Genomic DNA, 24422 nt, shown 5'->3' with positions numbered 1-24422 from the left:
TTCTCTTAACAAAGCTTAATTTAATACATTTGTTTAGAAATACATTAACACCTTGTTCACAAACCACATTCGTGCATAATCCATTGTTGATGCACCACACTGGAATGTCATAGTTTGAGAGTTGTGGATCATGATGTTTAAGTCATCAAACGTAATGGCAGCAGTTATACCAGGCATAGCACAAAATAAGCTCTGAACCACTGGGAACAACAAAAACATTATAAGCAATGTTTTAATGCATAGTATGACTTTCATATCTATATAATAATATATATATATCCAAATGAAAAAAGTAGGTTGCTGTGAAAATCTGTGATGTGTGCGCTGGTTATGTGGGCAGTCAGTTTTGTTACTTTATAATTACAAACAAAATTCATTTTCATTTTAAAATGATCAAAATTGTAAACAGGGAAGCTTTATAGAGCCTGCAACTCAATAATGAGAAAAAAACATTAGAAGACATAAAATAAAACAGTCTTCAAAAATGGCCAATTCTGTTGAATCACAGATCCAAAATACCCAGTGAACCAGCAGCCCATGTCAGGCTAGAACAGGATAAATGGTGTACTTTCAAACCTATTTGCTGTCTTGGTATTTACCTGCGATTGAAATAGAACTCTACCGAGTACTGATTAAGATGAACAGTGCAATTTCACCAAAGAGACACCAAGCCAGTGATATTTCAGTGACCGCATCTATATGTAGAGTTATTCTTATAAAAGAGTCTGTGTGTCCAACATGGACGATTGCACACCAAACTGCATAATGAAGAAAAAAAAAAAGCTTATGTACAAGTAACTAACATACAGTATAATCCATATGATTATGAATTACATTTGGCACATTAAGGTGCGGTCACGTTGTTCTGCAAAATTTCACAGGAAAAATCCAGCCATTTCAATAGGAATCCACGCGATCTGGAATTGTATGAGGGCGAAAGATTTCTCCAAGCAGATTTTGTAACAGTGAGAGAGCTGTGCTTCATGCATCCCTACAGTCCGTGATGTTCTGCAGAAATGTGACCGCACCTTGACCCTGTGAGATTTATATGGTTTCCGTTAAGCAGTTTAACATCCTCAATACTATATGGCACGAAAGCAGCTGGTTAAAACAACGTATGGGCTTGTTCCCATATTACTTTTCATACAAACATAAAACATTAAGTAACCCTGTAACCAAAACAACAGAAGTCAGTGTTATCCAATCCTGATCCAGTTTAAAGGGTGTCATAAGCATAAGTGTTAGCCTGTAGAATCAGCGACATCGTATACGAGTGTTGTAAGTCAGTAGTAAAGCAGGCAGAGAAGCCTCTATTGGCACATTCTTCACCTGCACATAGACTTCAGCCAGATCCCCACAGCGGTCGGTCCGCACAGGGGCGTATCCTGAGGTCGTCCCTTAAACGCTCCGTCCTGGCAGATTCAGTCCGGTCAGGCCTGTATAAACGAGGTCTCATTACCCACAGTATGGGGCGACCATGTGACCTCTCTGTTAATAACAGAGCTAAATGGCACTTTCTGGAGACTGGAAGAGGTCAGGACTCAGTGTGTGTGTGTGTGTGTTTGTGTGTGTGAGGCAGTCAGGCTTTGAGAGGTTCAAGCACCTGTCAGCATCTGGATTCTGCCTTAAATCAGCGTCTGTCTGTCACAGCTCAGTCCTCGGCGGGCGTGAAGAGGCCTGCTGCCCAGGGCTTTTAGTCATAATGACTTGTCAATAACTGACACCCCTGAAATAGACAAGACAGCGGTTTAGTTTAGATTAGTTGTATATGGAGGGTGTAAGAGTGAAACAGACCTGCGTAGCTGCGGCCATTGCTCATGTTGGTGGGGATGAGACTCCATTTATCAGCAGCGGGGTCGTAGTATTCTACAGAGGAAAGGTTGCACGACCCGTCGTCTCCTCCGATCACATACAGTAAACCGTTTATGGCACACACTCCTAGAGACAAACACACGCGACTCAGAACAACAGGACTTTCTTGCTCTTACTTTTAAAAAACAACAACAATGATTTCAAGGGTCTTGAAACAGGTCTAGTTTTTTTACAACAGGAAAAATATAATACCATTTTCTTCAGTGCTTCAGCCCTTATACATTTTTTTGACCATTTCTGACCCGAAAGAGGTTTCTGGTATAGGATACAAACTTTTAAAATGTGTCAAGGCTACTAAAACAAAATTAAAACTGTCTAGATTTGTTTATGAGTTCAAAGAGATATAACCTTTTACAGCTTTTTTATTGTTTTGGAGCAGTTTTTACAAGCGAGTGGTACATTTTAATCTCAACAGATCAAAAGTGCACTTTTTTCAGACATTTCAGCATATTTTCAATTATGTTAGTACAATACACAAAATCACAAAGTGTCCTTTTCACTCCACAAAATAAGGCCCTGTCCACACGGAGACGCGTTTAGCTGTATACATACACATTTTTTATCGGATCGGCGCTTCGTCGAGACAGATCCGGCGTTTTGGGAGACTGAAACCGCTATTTTTTGAAACCGGGTCCCAGGGTGGATAAATCTGAAAACGACACCCTTGTGTTTTCGTGTGTACGGCCAATCCATATATTTTGTGAAACGATGATGTCATCACCCCACGTGTCGACTAGTCAGACGCGCTAAATCAGTAACAACAGTTCATGCTTCAGAAGCTACTGAGCCTCTTTTATTTCTTTATTTATTATTTAGGCCTACTTTAATGTATTTTTTATTTTATTTCTTTATTTGTTTATATTTCTTTCTTATGCTATGATGCTTGTATTTTGTCTGATTAAGACATTTCGTATTTTGTAGGGATGGGCATTTCAAGCTAAAATAATATTCGATTATTAGGTTATTAGGTAATTATTTGATTATTAGGCCTATTCAAAAACGCACCTCTGCCCCTCATGCTCACCGGTGACACGGCGTTCGCTCCGACATTAAATTTCTCTGTACTGTAGGCCTACATGTTGTAGCCATTAAAAAAAAGTTAGTTTCATATTTATGTTTAAATAATATGTTATTTTTTCCATTTCTTATATGTTGATTATATGAAAAGTGAACAGCGTGAGTAGCCTAATCATAAGATGCGCAATATCGAGACACATCATTTTGACCACTTCATTAAGTTTTGTTTTATATAAAGCCTTTCTTTAAAGTGAATTCCTTTTTTTTATAAATTGTAAATTAATTTGAATCAATGTTTCTTTAACCAATTGCCTGGATTTAATAAATAAGAAGCAAATATAGCAGACATTAGCCATCAGGACACGGAGGCGCCGACGCGATATAACTTGCATCGCACGTGAACTGGAGCTTGTCTCATAAATGAACAGAAACTCTCAGAAATATATCTAAGCTTGAAATGTCTACTTTTAAACAAAACAATTCAAAACGAAAAGAAAAAGACAACTCTCTTATAATCCGTATGAAGTGTGCATTTATCTCTATAAGCACCTTCACCTACTGCGAAGGTGGCGAGTCAGCATCGTCACAGAAAATACTAGTTTACTAATAAATAGTTAAAATGTCTCCTTGCTATATTTGACACATTCATAATGATTTGGCTATTTGCCGGTTCTTTGTGGCAAGCTTTATGCGTCTGCTAACTAATCGAATATCGTGACTCATTCCTATTTTGTGCAGGCCATTTAGGGTTTTTCATATTGTTCAATAAAGTTCTTGGTTAAAAAGAAAGAAAAAAAAGAAGCTAATGTTCCTAATATTATTGTATACAGCGCGCAAGGTTTATGCGCAAGTCTTCTTCTCTGTTTTTAGTGTATCTGTGTCAGAAATACAGCGCCTCATACTGGTCTGGCATGTATACTACATCGGTTTCAGTCGGTTTCAGTGGTTTCGTGTGTACGCAGATATTTCTTGAGACGGCGCCGTGTTTACGGAATTTTTTTTTAGAACGAGGAAAAAAAAGATTGGATAGGGAAAGCTCTGGCTGAATGCAAATGAAATGTTTTGTAATAAGGACTTTCATAAAGTCCTTATTACAAAACATTTCATTTGCATCTCGTCTCATTCAGTTTAATTCATTTGTCTAGTATTTGTCTGATCTTAATGGTTAATCAATGAATCATTTGGTACACCTATATATTTCTATATAGATTCTGTAGAACTTGTTTACAGTTTCCAATACAGATAACCAAATGTAATGAATTATTTTTACATTATAAGCGATACAGTATAAATTCAGTCATAAGGTGCAGTGAGAACATTTACTGTATCAGCAGCATACTCTGTTCTAGCACAAAACCTCATGGCCGTGTCATACTTCATCACACCTTTAAATATCACACTGGATGGATATCATTACAAACATTATGGATTTTATGTCAAATACATAAGTTAGGTGATGTAAGTGTATTTTCTAATCATCCGTAGCTTGTATTACTGTAATTATTTCAGTAAAAAGGGTGATTTGAAACACGAATCTGGCATGAACTGACTGTTAAAAGTACTAAATTGAAAGGAGTTCACACTGTTCTCATTACATAATACAATCATTTTATGTTTTGAGACAATAATAAAGTTGGCTGAAAATATGTATAACTGTTGCGGTTGAGACGATTTAGCCTCTTTCCCATATCTCACATTTTAAGACTGAATTTTGTTGATAAACATCAATATGCATGCATAAACTATTCATACTATAAACAGACAACAAATGTAAGTAACATAACAAAATATCAAATTAACTACAACCTTGTTAGTGGGTTGTTAAAAGAAAAAAATCAGAACTATTTCCTAAAGCTCACGCACAATTTAACATTTAAATGAATTTCTTGAAAAATGGTGTGTGTAGTGCAGTAATCACATAGTGAAACTTTGAAATGATTGAATATCATGTACATGAAGCGTGTTAATTCTACATGGCATGTAAGACTTTCTCGCTCTCTCTCTCTTTGCGTTTGTGAGAGCGCTCTCAGCTAAGCGATGGCGAGTCAGACGCTTCACACTATAGTTTACAGTGCGCCGTAAACACACTTGTGAACTTGACGCACAACGTAATGACGAACGCGGTTGCCCAGCCCTGTTTTTTTGAATCGCGAGAGGCACCAAAGCTTACGCTACTCCTACGTCATACATCGTCAAGTGTTACTCTTTTGGCGTAAGTCGACTTGAGTACGGCCCTCTGCTGGAAACTAGTTATTTTAGTCGATTAAGTTTTAAATATGGATATTTTTCTTACACAAACGCATCGCTTCGCTTCAGAAGGCCTTTATTAACCCCTCGGAGCTGTTTCAAGCACTTTTATCACAAATAGATGCGCTTTGATAGACTTTCAAAAAAAATACCCATTGACTACCATAAAAGGCTTAGAAAGAGCCAGGACATTTATTTAATAACTATTATTGTATTCGTCTGAAAGAAGAATGTCATATACAGCTAGGATGGCTCCAGGGTGAGTAAATCATGGGCTTATTTAAATTTTTGGGTGAACTATCCCTTTAACAACCCTGTAATGTCTTATTTTATTCATTGATAAAAATGTAAAAAACTCAAAAATAAAGATTATGCACACATTTAAGGTTAGGGAAAAATGCCCTTCATAAAAGTTAAAAAAAAATGTCCTGGGAATCAAATTAAGGGGACAAATATTAATATATTTAATATTTAAGGGGGCTAATATTGCTCCAGAATAAATTACATGGTTACACTTTATTTTAAGGTGTCATTGTTACAGTGTAATTAAATATTTAAGTACAGTGTAATATTCATTAACTACATGTACTTACTATAGGTTTTGGGTAGGATTAGGATTTGGTTGAGGGTTAATTGCATGTAATTAGGAATAATTTACTGTTATTACTATGGTAATTACGTAACATATGTAACAAGGACACAGTCACTGTAAAATATAGTGTTACCAATTACATTTACACAATTACAATCCAGACAAGTACATTTTTTACTCGCACAAATGAATGACCAATTTACTTATCTGAAAGACAAGCACATGACACTACTCAATGTCGAGCCCTGCGGTCTCATTTCCGGTTACTCACCTGCGTTCCTTCGGCACATGTTCATGTCGCACACCTGGCTCCAGGTGTTAGAGGCAGGGTCATAAACCTCCACACTCTTCCTCACCAGAGGACCATCATGTCCACCTGCAGCATACAGCTGTCCATTGAGCACTCCAACACCTGTAGACACAAACACAGACACACAGTGAATACATGAAGATGCCAACTGTAAGAATCAATAGAAGTCAGCCCAATGTTTTTAAAATCATGTCCAAAGAGGAACTAACCAGCTCCACTGCGTCTAGTGCTCATGTCCGCCACATAGCACCACTTATTACTGACTGGGTTAAACTCCTCTACAGTACTCAAACACTGTCGAGACGCTCCATCATAACCTCCAACAGCATAAAGCTTTCCTGTACAATCATCAGACACATTGTGTGAAATTAACTATCACAGCCGAACAGTTTAAATATGTAACAACAACAGCCTAAAGGTAAAATATTATTTGCAAATTCACTATTGCAAAATCATGCCAATTAAAACATTTTATTGTTGCATGTGTCAATATGGTGAGCAGATTGCTCAACACACATGTACTCAAAATGCTCACCGTGAACTACGCCCACCCCAACACTGCTACGCCTGGTGTTCATGGGAGCCACAAACATCCACTCATTAGCCTTGGGGTTATACACCTCCACTGACGCCAGACCTGGAGAGAGACAGAGATACAAATGAGGCTGGTTGTGCATGTGCTAAGTCATGTTAACGACAACTGCCCAAATGTAAAAAAATATATAGTAAAAATAATAAAAAATACACTACCATTCAAAAGAAGTCTCTTATGCTCATCAAGGCTGCATTTATTTGATCAACAATACAGTAAAAATAGTCATATTGTAAAATAATACAATTTAAAAAAACTGTTTCTGTTGTTCTGTGATGACAAAGCTCGTCTTCAGTGTCCCATGATCATTTGGAAATGATTCTAACATGGTAATTTACGCTACTATCAATGTTGAAAACAGTTGCGCCACTTAATATGTTTGAGGAAATTGCAGTCTAACATATATGGATAATATATAAAATAGAATTTTTTTGTATGGTTATAAATGGTCTTAACCGTCACTTTTGCCCCCTTGCTGAATCAAATTATTTCTTTATTTCTTTAAAAAACAAAACAGAAAAAAACTCATACTAATACTAATAGTGCATGAATAATCCTGAGATTGATTTTTCAAAGATATACCTGTACTCCCATCAAAGCCCCCGACAGCATACAGCAGGTCTCCCAGTACAGCGGCTCCTAAAGTGCTGCGGCGCTCCTGCATGCTGGGGACGGAGCTCCACTGATCCTTCAGGCCATCATACACATCCACCGTCCGGACACGCAGAGAGCCGTTAAACCCCCCCACAGCATACACCTTACCGGCCATATACACCACACCTAAACGAGACACACAGACAGAGAGTGAGACCAAGAGAAGAGCACACATCGAGAGATGAGGAGCAGAACAGAGAGCAACCTGCTCGACAGCGTCTGGAGGGTAAGTCAGCCACCTGGTACCAGCGGTCCTCTTGAAAGTCATAGCACTCCACGCTGCGGATGGCTTTAGGTGCCTGACCACCTACGACCATCATCACCTGCAAGATTCACAACAAAAATCAATCCATCTACCTCACTTACCTTCACAAGAAAGTCACATTCATCAGACTGTGACTAAGATGGTCAAAAGTACCTCAAAAATAAAAACGTAAAATGTAGTCTTATCTCATTATCACCACTTTCATTCCTAAAGTGAATTTTAGTGATTTGATCAATTGTTTTGGACGGCCTCCTTGAGAACACAAGCACAGAATGGCAAGTCTGGTGTGCGATACCAGTGAGATGTTATTTTTATGGTATCCACAAACAATGATTGACTATTCTAAAGGTATAAGACATTAAATGAATTAGAATCAGATTAACTAAAAAAAAAAAATTTTATCGAACCGTGATTTTGATAATCTGGTTTACTTCTGATTATTTTCTTTTGGCTAGTAGTTCTGAATGGCCGGTAACTTTAAAAAAATGTAGTAGCCAAATTTGCTGGTGAGTTCATTTCAAACCCTGAATGTGATGTTTGATCAGTACACAAACTAGTGTTCATTTCGTTAACTAAATCTGTGATGAAAAATCTTCGTCAACAACTTTTTTTCCATGAATAAGATGATGACAAGACAACACCAATGTCATCAAAAGATAAATGTGACTATATCAAGATGGAACATCGTTGAACAAAAAGGTGAGACTAAAAATGTTTTCAAAAAAAGGAGACAAAACATTACAGTCTGTTTTCAACAAGCCCCTACGGGTAGGGGTGTAACAATATATCGTGTCACATTATATCGCAATACAAAAATGCATCAGTACGTATCGTGGATTGAGACAATATGTATTGTGTATAGTTCACCCAAAATAAAAATTAAAAATGTTATACACAGCTACGAACAGCTATTTCCAACAACTCCTATCTACTTGAATGGGGAAATGCTTAAATTTGGAAAAACTGCTTGCCAAACTCACATTTAAATAAATTATTTCAAATCAGCAATAAAATTTGTCATGAACTGTCCCTCAAATAGCATTCAAAAAAACTTATTTTCCTTAACCAAAACTTATTTTTATACTATACTAGCCAATGCTCATGTGCAGTCATAAGAGGAAATTCTCAAGACAATGACTGTTTCATGATGACTTTACCGATTGGCTCTTTTATTTAGAAAGCGGGACATATTCTGTCATATTGTGTTGCACTGTTTTCTCCTTCATTGTAATTACGAGTGCAGCATCTTAGAATATATACAGTCTTTAACAGAACAGCCTCAAGCTTGCTTGTGGTTAGCGGAGATAATAAAGAACTAAGTACATCCCAACTTGCCTGGTACTGTATGTTTGAAGAGAATCTTTGTGTTGCAATATATTATTACCTTGGGCAAACTGACTGGTGTGCGCGGTCTGGTTCTGTCAGTCTTTATAAGGTGCCGCTGGTCTGCAGGTAAGAGGTGGTACTTCATCGCCTCAATGAGAAAGTCCTTACAAGTGTTGTTGTTTTTTATTAAGGGTTCCTCCTCAACAATCTGTTCAAGTACACATTAAATCCTAAAACTAATGCTTAAATAAAACCAGAAATGCAATCACAACATATATAGAGAGCTCGCTATAAAAACTGTGGGCAGTCATACCTGAACCAGGTAATCTCTGGATAGCAAGGGCAGTCGAACATGTTCCATGAGCTTAGGCATGTGCTCCAAACGGGCCTCTTTATCTTGCTTTATCCAGGCGATCATGGCCTCAAAAACCTGGGGGAGTAATAGACCAGAATAAAGTGAACTATATGTTTCTCTGCATATTGTATGATTGCAACTCACAGCCACAGCAGTGACACTGAGGCATCTGACAGATGACAGCAGCCATCAAGTGGGTGTGTGTGAGCGCAGACTGGAGACGCAAGTTACTCTTAAGCAGAGAGCAGCTAATGCAGTGTGAATGACAGATGGCTCGTCGTCTCCTACAGCTTCACACGTCAGGATACGTGTAAAAACCAACCATCAACTGTCTGCTGTCTACAAATCATGCACGGCTGAGCATAAAACAGGCTCTGTGATGTGACGAAACATTGAAATTGAGAAGCACAATATGCAGGTTGGACAACAACAAGGTAAATGAGCTGGGTAATGCGTTACCTTCTCTTCTGTGGACACAGTCAGTTTGTCACTGGAGATGAGACTGCACACCTGCTGCAAGGAGAGGGCCATGAACTCCTCACCGACCATGACATCTGTGAAATGCTGCTCTGTTTGAAACAAGCAAACATGTTTAAAAAAATGGATCGTAACATAAAAATAACTTATTGGTGGGGTGCTTTATCGACTAGCTGTTAACCATCCCACAATGACTCAAGAAAGAAGAGAGCTCACCGGCATAAGCGTGGGCCTGGTTGAGCAGTCCTGTGCAGGCGTGAAGGTCAGCGAATGCTCGGATGCCCAGGCAGTTGGTGGGATGGAGCTGCGTCTGCAGGAAGTCACAGCAAAGCTGTCGAACATCCATCAACTGCAGCAGGCTGGCAGCTGGGAGTAACACCTGAACACAGCAGGAATAACACAAAGAGATGAAAACACATCACACACACACTATGCATGAGGTAAACACCCAGCCTGTGAACCGGATTCATGATGATGACTAACCACCAGTAAAGATCTTGGGGAAGGTAATATCATCACGGATCTCTCTCAACCAGGCCACAGTCTGTTTGCACTTATGCCCTCAGGAAGATGCTACAGATCTCTGTGCACTAGAACATCCAGGCACAACAATAGGCCACCTCCACCTTGAACAGCTAACACCTTGAACTACTATCTACCTTTTTCAATTCTTTAGTGTTTATACCACACAGGCATTGGGCAATAATAACTCTGATGTACATACATAGTACATACATATTTATACAGAGCTTTTTACAGTATTGAATACAGTGGGTGGAGTAATAAAATATTCAACACGTCAACCATTATATATCTCTCTCTCTCTTTTCAGCAACGATTCATTAAGTAGCCAGTAGCTATTAAAATGAATTACATTTGTTCAAAAAGGTATTCTAACAGAAATTGAATTATTAGTAAATCACTGCAAAAGAGTGTAAACTAGTGACTCCACATCTAATTTATATACTGAATGAATTATTCTTAACAAAAGCAACAGCCACAGGGAAGAACAAGACACAGTTAGCTACAATGTGCAGATGCTCTTTACTAATTCAATGGACACTTTCTTCCTAGAAATGGCTTATAGGGAAATTTAACATAGGGTGAATCACTGCACTGACATGTTAAAATCGCAATGAACCAACTAAGCCATAAACAGCTGCTACCCCCACTGGAACATCTGCCCATCCTCTCCAAAAACTAGGCCACTTCACACTGCTCCAGCACAACTGGCATGAAGCTTCTCAGATCATCTGTTCTCCTCTGCTGTATTATGTACACCTAAACAAAAGGCCCAGACACAAACAACAGAATATACTGGGACAATCGAGCGCCAACACAAAGGGCATAGTGCACATCACAGAAAGCTTCCTCTCCCTCACTGCTCATTTCCTCTGCTAATAATGAGAGGAAATTCCCGCCTCTCAGCACTCACAACAGAGCCACAAGCACCAGAGAACCAGAGAGTTAAATCAGCCTTTACACAAAGAGCTACATTCATGTGCCTTGACTTACCTGAACGTTATCCTCAGACACTTCGATCTCAGCGGTGTAAATATAATCCACCAGCTTCAAGAGCGTCTGTCCCTCAACATCCCTGATCTCGACATGGTGAGCCTTGCTTTCACTCATGTCACCTGGACACATCAATCACAATACAGGATCAGAGAGCATGAGCGTTACACATACAGATCCAGCAAACTCTCAATCAAAGATCTAAAAATATTTGTTGAAAATGAGACTTAAGCGAGAATGAACATCATAATGTATTTATGCAGAATAATCAGCAGGGACACTTTATATCACCTAATGTCACTCATATAGCTTCAAATACCTTGTAAATAATTAAGTGTCAGTCTTCAATAAAGGGTTAGTTCACCCAAAAATGAAAATGATCATCCTTTATTCACCCTCAATGTTATTCCAAACCTGTTTGACTTTCTTTCTTATGTAGAACAAAAGTAGTCAATGGGCATCAAAATTTTTGGTTACTAACATTCTTCAAAGTATCTTTTGTGTTTTCCAGTTTTGATATGACATGAGGGTGAGTAAACGATGACAGAATTTTAATTTCTAAATCATAATCATAGATCCTACATGTCTAAGTATTGGAGAACATCCGTGTGCAGCGTGGGACATGTTGCTCCCATCAATGTAAGAAAAGCATTAGGATGTGTATATGTAGAGTACCTGTGAACATGGCGCAGAAGTACGGACTGCAGGACGCTAACACTACTCTGTGTGCTGGTACCTCCACTTCACCCGCCACCAGCAGAACGTCACAAAGCATCCTCCTACTGTGATTATAAAGAAAGGAAAAGAAAACTGAGGATCTAGACCAGGGCTGTTTCACCCAAATATATCATAAGCCAACATAGGTTGTAGAAGCCATTGACACTAATGGTCTTTACGATCTACTTCGACTCACGATAGAGATGTCAGAATACGCAATCGATAATTAACTCTTAGTCAGATTTAGCACTTTTCACAATACAAAATGTTTTAAAGCAGCGTTACAGAATATGTTAATGTTTATAATATTTTAATATCGTCATGCCACAGTCAAATTTAGCAAATTAGAGCTGGCCGATGATATAGTTTACATTTTGCCACAAGCAATGAAGCAGTTGAATAATGCCATTTAGTAGGCATACGAGTGTATACTGTAGACCTATGTATGAGGCTAAAGTTGGGCATATGTAGCCTATATCCAACTTTATATAAAAAGCTGGGTGATAATATAGGATAATATAGTTACATTTTGTGACAATAAAAAGAAGAAAAAAAAACATACAACTTCAAGACCATAACCAAATTTTTGATTTTGTGAGGAACCAAACTTGATGTTAAGAATCTATAGATATAAGTTAAAGGGTTATTTCTCCTAAAAATTAAAACTATCCCATAATTTACTCACCATCAAGCCATCCTATGTCTATGTGTATATTTCTTCTTTCAGCCAAACACAATCAGAGTAAAAATAAATAAAAAATGTCCTGGCTCTTTCGAGCTTTAAAATGGGAGTGAATGGTACCCTAGATTTTGGTACCCAAAAAAGCACATCCATCCTTCATAAAAGTAATCCATACAGCTCCGGTGTGTTAATAAAGGCCTTCTAAAGCTAAGTTAGGTGTTTTTGTAAGAATAATATCCATATTGATAACTTTATAAACTACAATCACTGGCTTCCGGTAACGAGTCTAGTTCCGGCGGAAGAGTTTGGAGGCTGGGATATTTTTTAATATAACTCCAATTGAGTTTGGCTGAAAGAAGATTGTCATATACACCTAGGGTGGCTTGAGGGTGAGTTAATAATGGGATACATTTATTTTTTGGGTGAACTAAACCCTTTAACCTCTGATGAAAAATCTCCCCATCAATGACTATGGTTGTTAACTAAATAACATGAGGTGCTGAGTAGGTTTACCAACCTTCTCAAGTCATTCATAAGACGAAAGGCTTTCCTCATGTGTGTGTGGCTGATGGTGTGCAACCCTGGGTCTTTGACATGATCCTCCTGCGAATCCAAACTAGGCAGAGGACAAGGGACTCCATATCTAATAAATTAAACAAAAATATATCTGCAACTAATATATTTAATTACACTAATGTTCTACCACCATTGAACTCTAAAATAACGGATCATTTGCTCTTAACACAGACTAACTTTTACTAGTTTCGTATGACAGCTTCACTGCACAGTTCTACACCTACCATTTTGATGATACGGAATGATAAAAGATATAGACCACATCAGAGCATCGAGAATCAAGTTATCGCACGAGACGATTAGCACGAGATTAACGTTACTAGTTTGAATGTCTCGTCAACTGCTGGCACAGCAATATTTCAAACGTTTACGAAGATATTTCATTATATTCTCATATATGAAACCTAAACATGAAGTATAATGTTAAAATGTTCGCTTCTGAATTCGCAGAAGAAATGTTAAGTGAATGCACAACATACCGCTAGCAATTTAGCTGCTACAAATAAGTGGTAACAGCAAAACAAAATGCGTTCTCCTGTTCTTTTCACGGTTCAAAAAACAACTTTATCGGTTACAAATCACGTCGGTTTCCTCTTTACCAAAAACATTTAATGAAATGCATCTCTTTTTTGCCGTTACAATACACACACTTACCCTTCACAGTCCATATCTGAGCAGTTTCGCGCTAGGCAGTTGGCTAAAGTTAGCTTGCTACATTATTTTTGTGCATGCTTTTTAAGTCTCAGGTAATTTTTAATAGACGTTAGTGGTCGCTTAAAGCCTCAAGTCGAGTGCTGAATGTCTTCAGTCTGTTCCCTGGTCAGTGCTGTCCCTCATGAGATGGCCGTGGTTGTTTACCTGACAGGATAGCAGCTCACAGCTAACGCTGGGCTCTTTGACTTTACACCCGAGAACGTCGTAATGGTCCTCCATCATCAGAGCGTTGCCTGGCAACAGTGATACAATCGCTCCTAAGTCACCAAGGTCACTGTTCATGGCACTGCCACACCACTGCACTAGCATGCATTTGAGCTTATCAGCTATATATATAAGTTAATCATTCATACGCTTAGAGTTTAAAGCTAGGTAAATGTTTCTCATTGGTCAGCTGATTTCCAATCTATAACAAAAAAACTTTGTTGTATTCATACTTATACAAATAACAGACTCAGAAGTTTGCCAGTTCATTTTTTTTATTGAATTAATATCAGACATTCAATGCCAGGTTCATTCCTGCTCATATGCACACGTACAATGATTCCCATCACTGTTTGCATTTGATTCAACTGCAGTCAAAAGATCAGATGAAGCCGCCCGCCAGGTACTATTATCGTGGCATCATTTTGGCACCAGGCCTGTAAAGACAACAAGACCAGGCATCTCTAAGTTAAGAGAGCATAACAGATTTAAACGCACAAGAGATAAGGTGGAAAATGCACTACATCAAAGTAGAAACTGTTTATCTGTTAACTTGAAGTGCCCCATTATGCTTTTTTTAAGATGTTACCCTTTCATGTAATAATTTGTTACATTTATATAGTGCTTTTCTCTGCACTCTAAGCGCTTCACATGAAAGGGGCGGAACCACCAATGTGCAGCATCCACCTGGATGTGACGGCAGCCATATTGTGCCAGAACGCCTACCACACACCAGCTTACTGGTGTAGAGGAAACTGGAGTGATGAAGCCAATCAGTGTCCACATTTTTCCTGAGCAAATGATAGCTGTGTCCCAATGTGAAGGCTGCGTCCTCCGAAGGCCGCATTTGAAGGCCGATTGCGTCACAGCGGCGCGAAGGCCGTCCCAATTCAAAGGCCCCATTTGAAGGCCGATTGCGTCACCGAGGCGCGATGAAGGCTGTCCCAATTCAATTCCGCATCCTTCGAAGGCCGTATTCGAAGGCCGGTTGCGTCATCGCGGCGCGACGAAGGCTACCCTGATTCAAAAGCGACGCCAAATGCACCCTTCGTTTCCCCGTGAAAGGAAGGATACATAAATGGATCCTTCTCGGTCTATCCTCCCCGATCCTACCCCATAAGTCATTGCGCCCCGGTGGCGACAGCACTTTTATTTAAAAAAATGACGGATGATTGTTCTTGTCGCCTAGAAACTGTGACAGCTACAGATGAAGAGCGGGAGTAACATTTGAACCGCACTTTTTTATATTCAACTGGGTTTTATATTCCCGTAGTACAGAGCCCAGAAAGTCTCCTGTTGGGGAAAAAATCAATCCGTGGCCACGGTTGTGCAATCCCTCCCCTCAGTTTATAAACCGTAATCTACTCACGAATTCTTAAACTGTTCCCTCGGTTTAACAAATCGTGCCCACGATGATTCAACCAGTCCACCTGTTTATGAGGGATGCTTTGCATTGTGTTTAAACTTCATTTTTTTAAATGGATAATTTCTTAAATTTTCTAAAACTCGATTTTTGGGAGAAAAAAACTCAGTATAATAGAATAAGCAAAAAAATACTTCACATATAAAAAATAAATATAACACAAACCCAAGGTTAGGTTTTATTATATAAAAATAAAACATTCAAAAATGATTTCTCATTTATAGTTATAATTATAAACACAAATAATAATAATACTAATTATCATTATTATTATGCCTATAGGCTACATTTAGGCTACATATTTAGAAGCCGCTTTTATAAAAAAAAGGAACAAAGCAATTCGGCAAATGTCAGTCATAATACAGGATAGACAATAATAATACAGGGCTAAGATTATCATAAATAAACAAGATTTCCAAGTTTCCAAGTGTTTGTGTGGAGTGTGGAGGCGCGCGGGTTCGGACACTTGCATTTTTCTATCAATAGTGGAAACAACTTAAAATAGGCTACTCTATAATTTCTGGTCATACAGAAAATAATACATCATTCGCAACTACTTGTAGCCTATTTGTGCAAAAACGAACGGACGCAAAAGTACACGGACCCAACACTAACTTTTTCTACAAATAGCCTACACTATTTGAAATAATTAATAATATAAGGTCCGTGTACTTTTGCGTCCATTAGTTTTTATTTTTTTAACCCGTGATTGAAAAACGAAAAAATGAACGGTTTTTAGGCTATTTTTAAAACGCAAGTTGAGCACCAAAATTCTAATTTGAACTGTACACACCAAATGCTGGGCAAAAAAAAGAAGAAAAAAAAGAGAAAAAAAAGATGTATTTTCAGATTTTTTTGGACTTTTTTCCCCTTTATTAAATATTTGAAATATTCACAAATTGATAGGGAAAAAAATGACGATATTACTGGTTTTCTAAGGCCAAATTAGAACCTGGAAATTAGATTTGAATTTGTTGTTTTAAAGTGGACATTTCAAGCTTGTATATTGGCTATATTTTGTTTGTTCATTTTTGAGACGCGCTCCAGTTCACGGAGATCATGAAAGCGCGCCTGTGATTTTTTATTTTATTTTACAAAAGCACAAAGTTTTCTTGTTATTGTGAGTTTACACCAATAAAATTGTGTATTTTTATTTACACATAAAATATTGTGAGTACAGTTTATAAACTGAAGGGACGGATTGCACAACCGTTGCCACGGATTGTTTTGTTTTTTCCCACAGATGGAGGGTTTTTCCCTCCATGATACGGGGTTTAAAAATATATTTATATTAATCATTTATATTGTCCATTTATGCTACATAATAAAAATACACTAGCCTACAAAATCGCATCAAGGTAAGATATAAGTGAACATTTGAACCATATGCCCATCATGTATGTTTTCTTTTCTTTTCATTACACTATTTACGTAAGTTAACACCCAATACTTGAACAGTTTAAAGTGTAATCTGGCAATTCAGGAAGCAGCTTCTGAATTGGGGCGCAGAAAACATCTGGCCATGATCCGGCTATTAAAGCCGAAAATACATGACTGAAAAATCCTCACCATGTCATCCAGTAAAATATAAACAAAATAATGTTTATTCAATTATATAAAATGATTTATCAGGATGGCAGCCGTAGGCTACTCTCGCACCGTTGCTTGGCGCCAGGAGCGGTAATCGGGAACACCTGGATGCACAATTCGGGAATCATACGAAGGCTACATGCGGAACGTCTGGGTAGGCTGGGTCCTTCGAAGGACGCGTCCTTCGGAGGATGCAGCCTTCACATTGGGACACAGCTGATGAGTGCTGTCATGATGGATCCTAACTTCCGCTTTGATGCTTTCCTGTTCCGGTCTCCATAGGACCCCATTACATAAAAGGAGAGTAAAAAAAAAAACTAAAAAAACAACTGAATTAAACCTTGGAACATTACTATGATCACAGGATTACGGCCGTTTCACACCGCAAGCGTCAGCGGCGCGTGAGCAGCGCGTATTTTTTTCGGCGTGCATGTTAATCAATGAGTGCGTTCACACCGCGAGCAGGAGCAGCGCGTGAACGTAAAGCAGGAGCGTCGCGCGCCCCCAGTGAAGCGGGGGTTTCGGCTTCGAGTCTATTTTCGCTGCGCTGCTCACGCTCAATTAAAGTGAAAGCACACTTTTGATGGACACAAACTGATTTCACAAAGTGCCCAAAACGCATAGAATTTGCATGTCTAGTGTGTTTTAACAAGAATTGCAGTATGTCAGAAAAGGAAATGAAGACTAACATAAAGAAAATAACATTTTATAGAAAATGTACCCATCAAACTTGTTTTTAATTATTCAGTTTGGGCTTTGAACAAACTTCAACTGTGCTTATGACCACCAACTTCTAAAAACAATTTTCAAAAGTCCTTGTAAAGACATGCTTGCTTATATGTAGCCTGGGAGCCGCTGTACAAACGCTTCCAGTGTGAATACTCGCGCGCGTCTGCAGCTTCAGTGACGATGTAGTTGCGCTGACGTGCTGCTCACGCGCCGCTCATGCTTGCGGTGTGAAATGGCCGTTAAACTGCGCTGCTGTTGACTGCAACATCAACCCAAAAAACGGAAGAAATTCCTGGAAAGTACTCGTTTTGAGGACCAGCAAATCTGAAAAGAATGTCTGTATACGGCGTCATATGCTTTGCGTTTTAAGCCAAAGACTGACAAGAGTAAACAAGCATGGCTTGTAGCACTTCAAGTTCGGCGTTTTACAAGTAAAGCCCTGTTTTAAGATCGTTTCTGATGAAATCGAACGGTTAAGATTAAAATTTGGACACATGCTGCTGTCCCGAGAATTTTAGGTTTTTGTGTTATAAATTAGCCCAGTTTAGAGACAACATTACCTTGAAATTATGTCAGCATCGTTTCCTAGTTGCTGCCTTGGTCAAATATTTCAGAGTTACTGAAATATTCAAGAGAAGGTAATGTATTCTTTAACAAACTCATCTAAACCAGGGCTATTCAATATGCGGCCGCAGCCCAGGTCCGGCCCATCAATCATCTCCATCCAGGCCGAGGGCAAACCAACCTTCCTCCTCCTCTTTTCCTGGCGGTGCAGCTAAATTTGGTTAGATATGCCCGTGGCCGCAGTGGCGCTTGCAGCTGTACGCTATACACACTGTCTGTGTACCATGAGGGCTCCGACTGACCTGAGAAACGTTTTCAGTCCGAATATTTCAAAAGTTATTATGCGTGTCCCGTATTTCTGTCGACTGAACCAGCGATATCAATCATTCGTGAATTAATCATTATTTGGTTCGATCATGTCATTTCCATGAATTGGCCAAACGCGCTTGCATAACGGTCTGAAACGATTCGGATTCGTTCGGACCGTTCTGTCGCTGAATCATCTGAAGCGGTCTCTCGGTCAGTAACAACAAATAGAGAACAAATAGCGCTGTTTTCAGTTGTTTCTACTAGTTTACTTTGAACTACGCGGCACGGCCCAGTGGATAACGGAACGCAAGCTTAAAGGAGTTGCGTTTACTCCCGGTCTATTATTAAACAGCGTTCCGACATCCAGTGAGAAGCGTTTCAAATCAATCTGACACATCTCTCTGTTACAAACCACAAATCACTCAATGATTTGAACTAGTTTTAAATCGGATGAAACGGCCTCAACATTCCCAACACGACTGATGACTAAGTAGCAGAAACATTGTGCCATGAACGAAGTTAGAAGACTATAAATCCCCTAATCACCACCCTTACACACATTTACCGTGAATGTACTGTAGTAATTTACCATGGTTTGGGCAGAAATGTGGAATATTTATATTGAATACTATGTTATAGTCATTTATATTGCATTAGATTTATTAGGGGGTTAGAAGAATATATAATTAATTGTGTGTATAGTTTTTACCCGTTTAGGCATTTTTTATACAGTGGGAGTGAGTGAGTAGCCATGCATGGTTTTACCTACGGTTACAAAGTCTCACTGTCTGCAGAATATTTTAATTGAAGCCTATAATAATTCATAATAAAATAATTCTTACCTTTTCAATTTAATTAACCGGCCCTCGAAAGAAGCTAATTGAATAGCCCTGATCTAAACGGTTGGTTGAAGGTGATAAGCGCATTGTCATGTCTTATAGTGCAAAAAATCTGCTTGGACAGGATAGTTCAAGATACTAAAAAAAAATCTAGTCTAAATGCATACAATAATGTGCACTAATCAGTTTATTCTTGTTGGCAGTTTTTTTTTTTAATTTTGATTAGTTTAATGATTATAAACAAATTACAATACCATGGCCAACCAAATTGATATAAAACTGATGAAACTCCACAAAGCTGACACGCAGGCATGTATATAATAATTACAACATAGTTGGCTGTTATTTTATTGTAAATAAGCTACATGTAGGATAAAACGGTGGTACTGGTGTTTCTGCGACAGAACACAGGTGATTTCAGACACAGCAATGGAGTCGACAACGAGTCGATTTCTGGAGTCTGGAGCTGAAATTCATATATGGTAATGGCCATTTTTTTTCTGACGCACACTGTAAGCGGTAGACCAATCACAACAGTCTGGACCATCTGACCAATCAGAACAGAGAAGACTCTCAGAAAGGAGGGTTTTAGAGACGGAATTCTTTATCGAACCATTTCAGACACTGTGAGAAAAGATGTGATGCTGCAGTGTATATCATGGGAAAATAAAGTGGTTTTTGGATTCATGTAAACCTACTGTAGGAGACCTCTAAAACAAAACCGGGAAACTGTAAAACTGCATAATAGGGGCACTTTAAAAAATGCATTGAAAAGCCCTACAAAAAGATAGAGTGATATTTGACAAATCACAGGAAATTCAAAAGGAGCATGTAATCTGATTTTACTTTTGAGATCAAACTTCTTCAAAATGCATTCACTGAAACTTACAATGCAATATATTACAAAATCTTACCAAAGGCATCTTGCCTTGGCATAGGCATCTTCCACAGAAATCTGGCATATGCGTTCATATGCAAACTCTGCAAAATGAAGAGGGGGAAAACAGAATTGTAAACATAACTGGTATGACCGTGTGTGATGTGTATGATATATATATATATATATATATATATATATATATAAAGATACATTTAAAACTAGCTCACCAAATTGACTGGAGTTCTTCCTTTTTGCCAAGCAACTGGATTCACAGCCACAGAAGGGGTTCATCAAGCGGCCACACTTGGAAGTGAGATTTTATTTAAATCCTTCCATTGCATACCCTCTGTGGGAAAAAAAGACAGATGCAGATGCATGTAAGTGTCAAGTCAACAAAAGGTGTCCTGAAACATGTCTGTCTGTCTACTGTCAATCTTTGACACAACCCCATCAGATTTACAGTCTTTAAGGAGGGTCTATGTAGGAGCTGTGCTTTAAGAATGAGAGTAGCAGATCTCACTTTAAAAAAAAAAAAGCCAATGCCAAGAAGTTTTACTGTTGAATCGTCACTAGTCTCACTGAATTATGAATAATATCCACTGTCCTCTTTAAGAGTCCCAGAAATGTAGGACAAAACACGAGCAAAACACCGAGATGAGGAGGGGAGGGGGATTGATAAGATGTAAAGTAAATAACTGAAAGCACAAACCTTGCTTAATAAATGCTGATCTCCTTTGCATTTGATGTCATTAATATCTGGAACTAATGCATCAAGTATACAGGAACTATAAGCTCCATTCTCCGGTTTGACCTTAAACTGGAAATCGGCTAAAATATTGGATTAACACATAACTACATAGACCACAATCACCACAGCGTCACACACATTGAACTACAGAGTATGTTCTAATTGCGACTTTTCCTCTGTTACATGGATCACCGCAAGTTAACGCTATTGACAGCTATTATTTAGGAAATGCTGAAATTTTGCATGCACGCTTTACTTTAACGACTCACAAATACCTGATTTTCTTCCAGGTGGATCCGAAGTATGTTAAAGACACACCTGATGTAATGTCTTGTGTATAAAGTATTTCTACAAACCTGGAAACCTGGTGCGATTATCCTATGGATTTTCAGCTGGGTTTCTACATCTCTGGAGTACCCCTGGAGAATCCAATGACGTAGTAGTGGACACAGCTAAGGTATAGATCCATCTTATTTGATCACTAAAAGTATTGGAACAAAGCTCTAAACATATTTTAAGAATAAAGACAACATAAGGTTGGGTAAAATATTAACATCCCCACATGTCTGATGCAAAGAAATGTAATTAATATTGAGCACTAGAGCCAATGGGTGCGCCTCCAATTTTAGTCTTACCTACTTGGAAAGACAAATCACTAAACGGGCCTCATATACGTCAAAACCACCCAATAAATCTCAGCTTGTAAAGAACCATAATGGCTACGGAGTAATGGTTTTTATTAACAGAAGTACATACAGTTCAGTTGTATCTGAAATAAACAATATTCAATAGGTTATTCCGTTGAAGCAGTAATACAATGAGACAAGAACATTAAAGTCCTTTACTGAATGATTAAACTGTAGAAAAACAACTCAAATCTGTCTTCAGAGTCCCGTCAGAAAGGTTCAATGCAACACCAATGACAATATTTTCAGTTTGCTTTAACTATTTAACAAAAGACACTAATTGGGAGAGACACGTTAGTCACTATATTAACGAATATTGAGGGGTTTTTAAGTAAGCCTGAACATTTGAAACTGAAACTAGTCTATTTAACTTTGTTATTACTCTAACGCCACAGAAGTTTGTTTATTCCAACACGTTTCTTATGTTAGGACGAAAAACTTCTAGTTGCCATCGAGCCTAATTAAAAAAGTACATCTTTAATTGGTTGGCAACAGACTCCACACCGAATCCTTCAAGTGCATTTAGTGAACGTCCACTTTTTCAGTTGCCATATTTCCAGAAATACACCCCCCCCCCCCCCCCATTTTTAATAAGTCGTCATTTAATAAGTCGTCATGAACAAAATCCACCGGCTACAATGTAAATCATATTATTGCAAACTTAAGTAAAAAAGTATTTGAAAATCAGACAAACGGTACAAGACAGTGTATTTAACTTCTATGATGAGTGGAAAAAACTACAATCCCAAGAAGCATTGCGAATGAAAAAAATGACCAAAAACTACTGATTTAAAGTTGAGTGTATACAGAAACAATATTTTATATACACACAATATTTAAGTAGTTTGAGAACGACTATTAAGTTATTTGCCGTGCCTCATGGGAGTAACGATAAGCGGTGCTAGTGTTTTAACAAGCACAATTTGCTTGTTTCAATTCTTTGATTGTGGAGGCTTTTTTTTGCAGAATCGTGGTTGTGGTTCATCACTAGGAATTCAACAAAAAAAAAAGAATAGGATTTTACGTCGAGTTGCACTCAATGGATCACGTGATATCCAGATAGTGCCTGTTGCCAGCCAATTAAATCTTTAATCTCTACAGGGGTTCACTTCGATTGACTTATTTATAGAAGTCGTGAATAGAAGAAAGCAAAGACACAATAAAGATACAATACATAAGTTATACTAACAGGAGAAACACATGCCAACACTAACAAGCAAAAATACTAATGTTAACTTAATCCCAATGCACCAAAAAAAACGTGTGAGAAACAGTTTCGCAAACAGGTAGCCTGCCACCACTGGCCAGTCTTATAATAAGTAGAGATCCAGAGTAACGTAGTAGTCCTATGTCTTGCTGGGAAAAAAACTCCCTAGTATTTCAGGGAAGAGAGCAAAAGGATGTGTTGTAGTAGTAACAGCTGTAAGATGTTGAGCAAAGTCGGATAGGTGAGCCCTACCTATGATTTGCTAGGCTGGATAAGTTGTGACCTCCTGAATGGAGCTTGAGTGATTCAGTCAATGCCACGCCATATTAAGGTGGCTAAATCTGGCTACTTAGCTGAAGATAATGTGTGGTCAAAACTGTGATGTGGGCTGGGGAAGGAGCTGCTCTTAATATGAGACCTAATAAACGCTCCTAATACGAGCCTCCGTAACCCCCCCTGCCGTAACCACCACCACCACCTCGGGAGTAAGGAGCGTTGCTTCTGCCCGAGTAATTACCTTTCATTGGGCCATAGCCAGAGGACTGCTGGCCATAGCCGCTGCCAAAGTCACTGTAGCCGTTACCACCGCCGTAGCCCTCCATTTGGTCCCCGTAGCCTCCCCCATACCCGCCACCGTATCCGCCTCCATAGCCGTCATTGCCCCCGTAGCCCCCGCCGCCGTAGTTGCCGTATCCTCCGCCGCGCCCGCCGTAGCCGTTCTGCGGTCTGCCCATCCCCCGTCCACCTCCTCGGCCTCCGCGGCCACCGCGACTACCAGCAGCCTGCATCTCCTGCTTGGTCAGGGCTTTCTTCACCTCCACTTTATGCCCGTTAATAATGTGATACTTGAGCACCACGGCTTTATCGGCCGAGTCGTTGTCCTCAAAATACACAAAGCCGAAGCCGCGCTTCTTGCCGGTCTCTTTGTCTGTGATCACCTCCGCCTTCTCCACCGCGCCGAACTGGGAGAAGCAGTCGCGAAGGTGATCCTCCTCGATATCGTCTTTAAGACCGCCGATGAATATCTTCTTCACTTTCGCAAGAGCCTCGGGCTTGCCCGCATCTTCCCGCGCAACGGCTCTCTTCAGCTCGACGTTATTGCCGTCCAGGACATGAGGTCGGGCCGCCATGGCCGCGTCTGCCTCCTCCGGGCTCGAGTAGGTCACGAAACCGAAGCAACGCGAGCGCTTCAGCTGCTGGTTCTGCACCACCACGCAGTCCGTGAGCTTCCCGTACTGCTCAAAATGTTCTCGCAGCCCATCGTCGGTGGTTTGGACGTTGAGACCGCCGACAAAGAGCTTGCAAAGTTGATTTTCCATTTGAGCCGTCATC

General features: G+C 39.2%; 2 protein-coding genes across 4 annotated transcripts; both read right to left on the bottom strand.

Annotated features, from left to right (window-relative positions):
* klhl3 (kelch-like family member 3) lies at window positions 1-14311 on the bottom strand. 3 transcript variants are annotated; one of them, XR_013205846.1, is made up of 16 exons: window positions 13852-14311; window positions 13139-13264; window positions 11898-12004; window positions 11223-11344; window positions 9924-10086; window positions 9690-9799; window positions 9189-9305; window positions 8934-9083; window positions 7490-7607; window positions 7213-7410; window positions 6574-6675; window positions 6248-6376; window positions 6000-6140; window positions 1795-1938; window positions 1604-1726; window positions 1-1436 (listed from the first exon to the last, which is right to left on the bottom strand). XR_013205846.1 is itself a non-coding variant. In XM_077235945.1 (15 exons), the coding sequence occupies exons 1-15, from the start codon at window positions 13863-13865 to the stop codon at window positions 1698-1700; spliced, it is 1770 nt and encodes a 589-aa protein (XP_077092060.1). In that variant the 5' UTR covers window positions 13866-14311; the 3' UTR covers window positions 1-1697. The 3 variants fall into 3 exon arrangements, 2 of the variants coding, with proteins under 2 accessions (XP_077092060.1, XP_077092061.1); XM_077235945.1 differs by having other exon boundaries at window positions 1-1726; XM_077235946.1 differs by having other exon boundaries at window positions 1-1726; window positions 13139-13237.
* Window positions 14312-14372: 61 nt separating this feature from the next.
* On the bottom strand, window positions 14373-24421 carry hnrnpa0a (heterogeneous nuclear ribonucleoprotein A0a). Its single transcript, XM_077235917.1, has 4 exons — window positions 23608-24421; window positions 20677-20795; window positions 20484-20550; window positions 14373-14552 (listed from the first exon to the last, which is right to left on the bottom strand). Exons 1-2 carry the CDS (start codon window positions 24419-24421, stop codon window positions 20740-20742), a joined length of 870 nt encoding a protein of 289 aa, XP_077092032.1. The 3' UTR covers window positions 14373-14552; window positions 20484-20550; window positions 20677-20739.
* Between the last annotated feature and the right edge of the window lies 1 nt (window position 24422).

Source organism: Siphateles boraxobius, unplaced genomic scaffold (assembly GCF_051911475.1).
Source record: "Siphateles boraxobius isolate OS27281-9 unplaced genomic scaffold, OSU_SipBor_1 2, whole genome shotgun sequence".
Classification (NCBI taxonomy): domain Eukaryota; kingdom Metazoa; phylum Chordata; class Actinopteri; order Cypriniformes; family Leuciscidae; genus Siphateles; species Siphateles boraxobius.
Note: the sequence above shows the minus strand (reverse complement) of the source record. Positions and strands in the feature narration are given on the sequence as shown.

Coding starts and splice junctions, on each gene's coding strand:
- hnrnpa0a (XM_077235917.1), bottom strand. CDS start 24,421: ATGACGGCTCAAATGGAAAATCAACTTTGCAAGCTCTTTGTCGGCGGT. Junction 20,796..23,607: donor TGGCTATGGCCCAATGAAAG/GTAATTACTCGG, acceptor TTTTTCCCACAG/AGGGTATGCAATGGAAGGAT.
- klhl3 (XM_077235945.1), bottom strand. Junction 12,005..13,138: donor CTTATGAATGACTTGAGAAG/GTTGGTAAACCT, acceptor TTATAATCACAG/TAGGAGGATGCTTTGTGACG. Junction 9,800..9,923: donor CCAGGCCCACGCTTATGCCG/GTGAGCTCTCTT, acceptor TGTTTCAAACAG/AGCAGCATTTCACAGATGTC.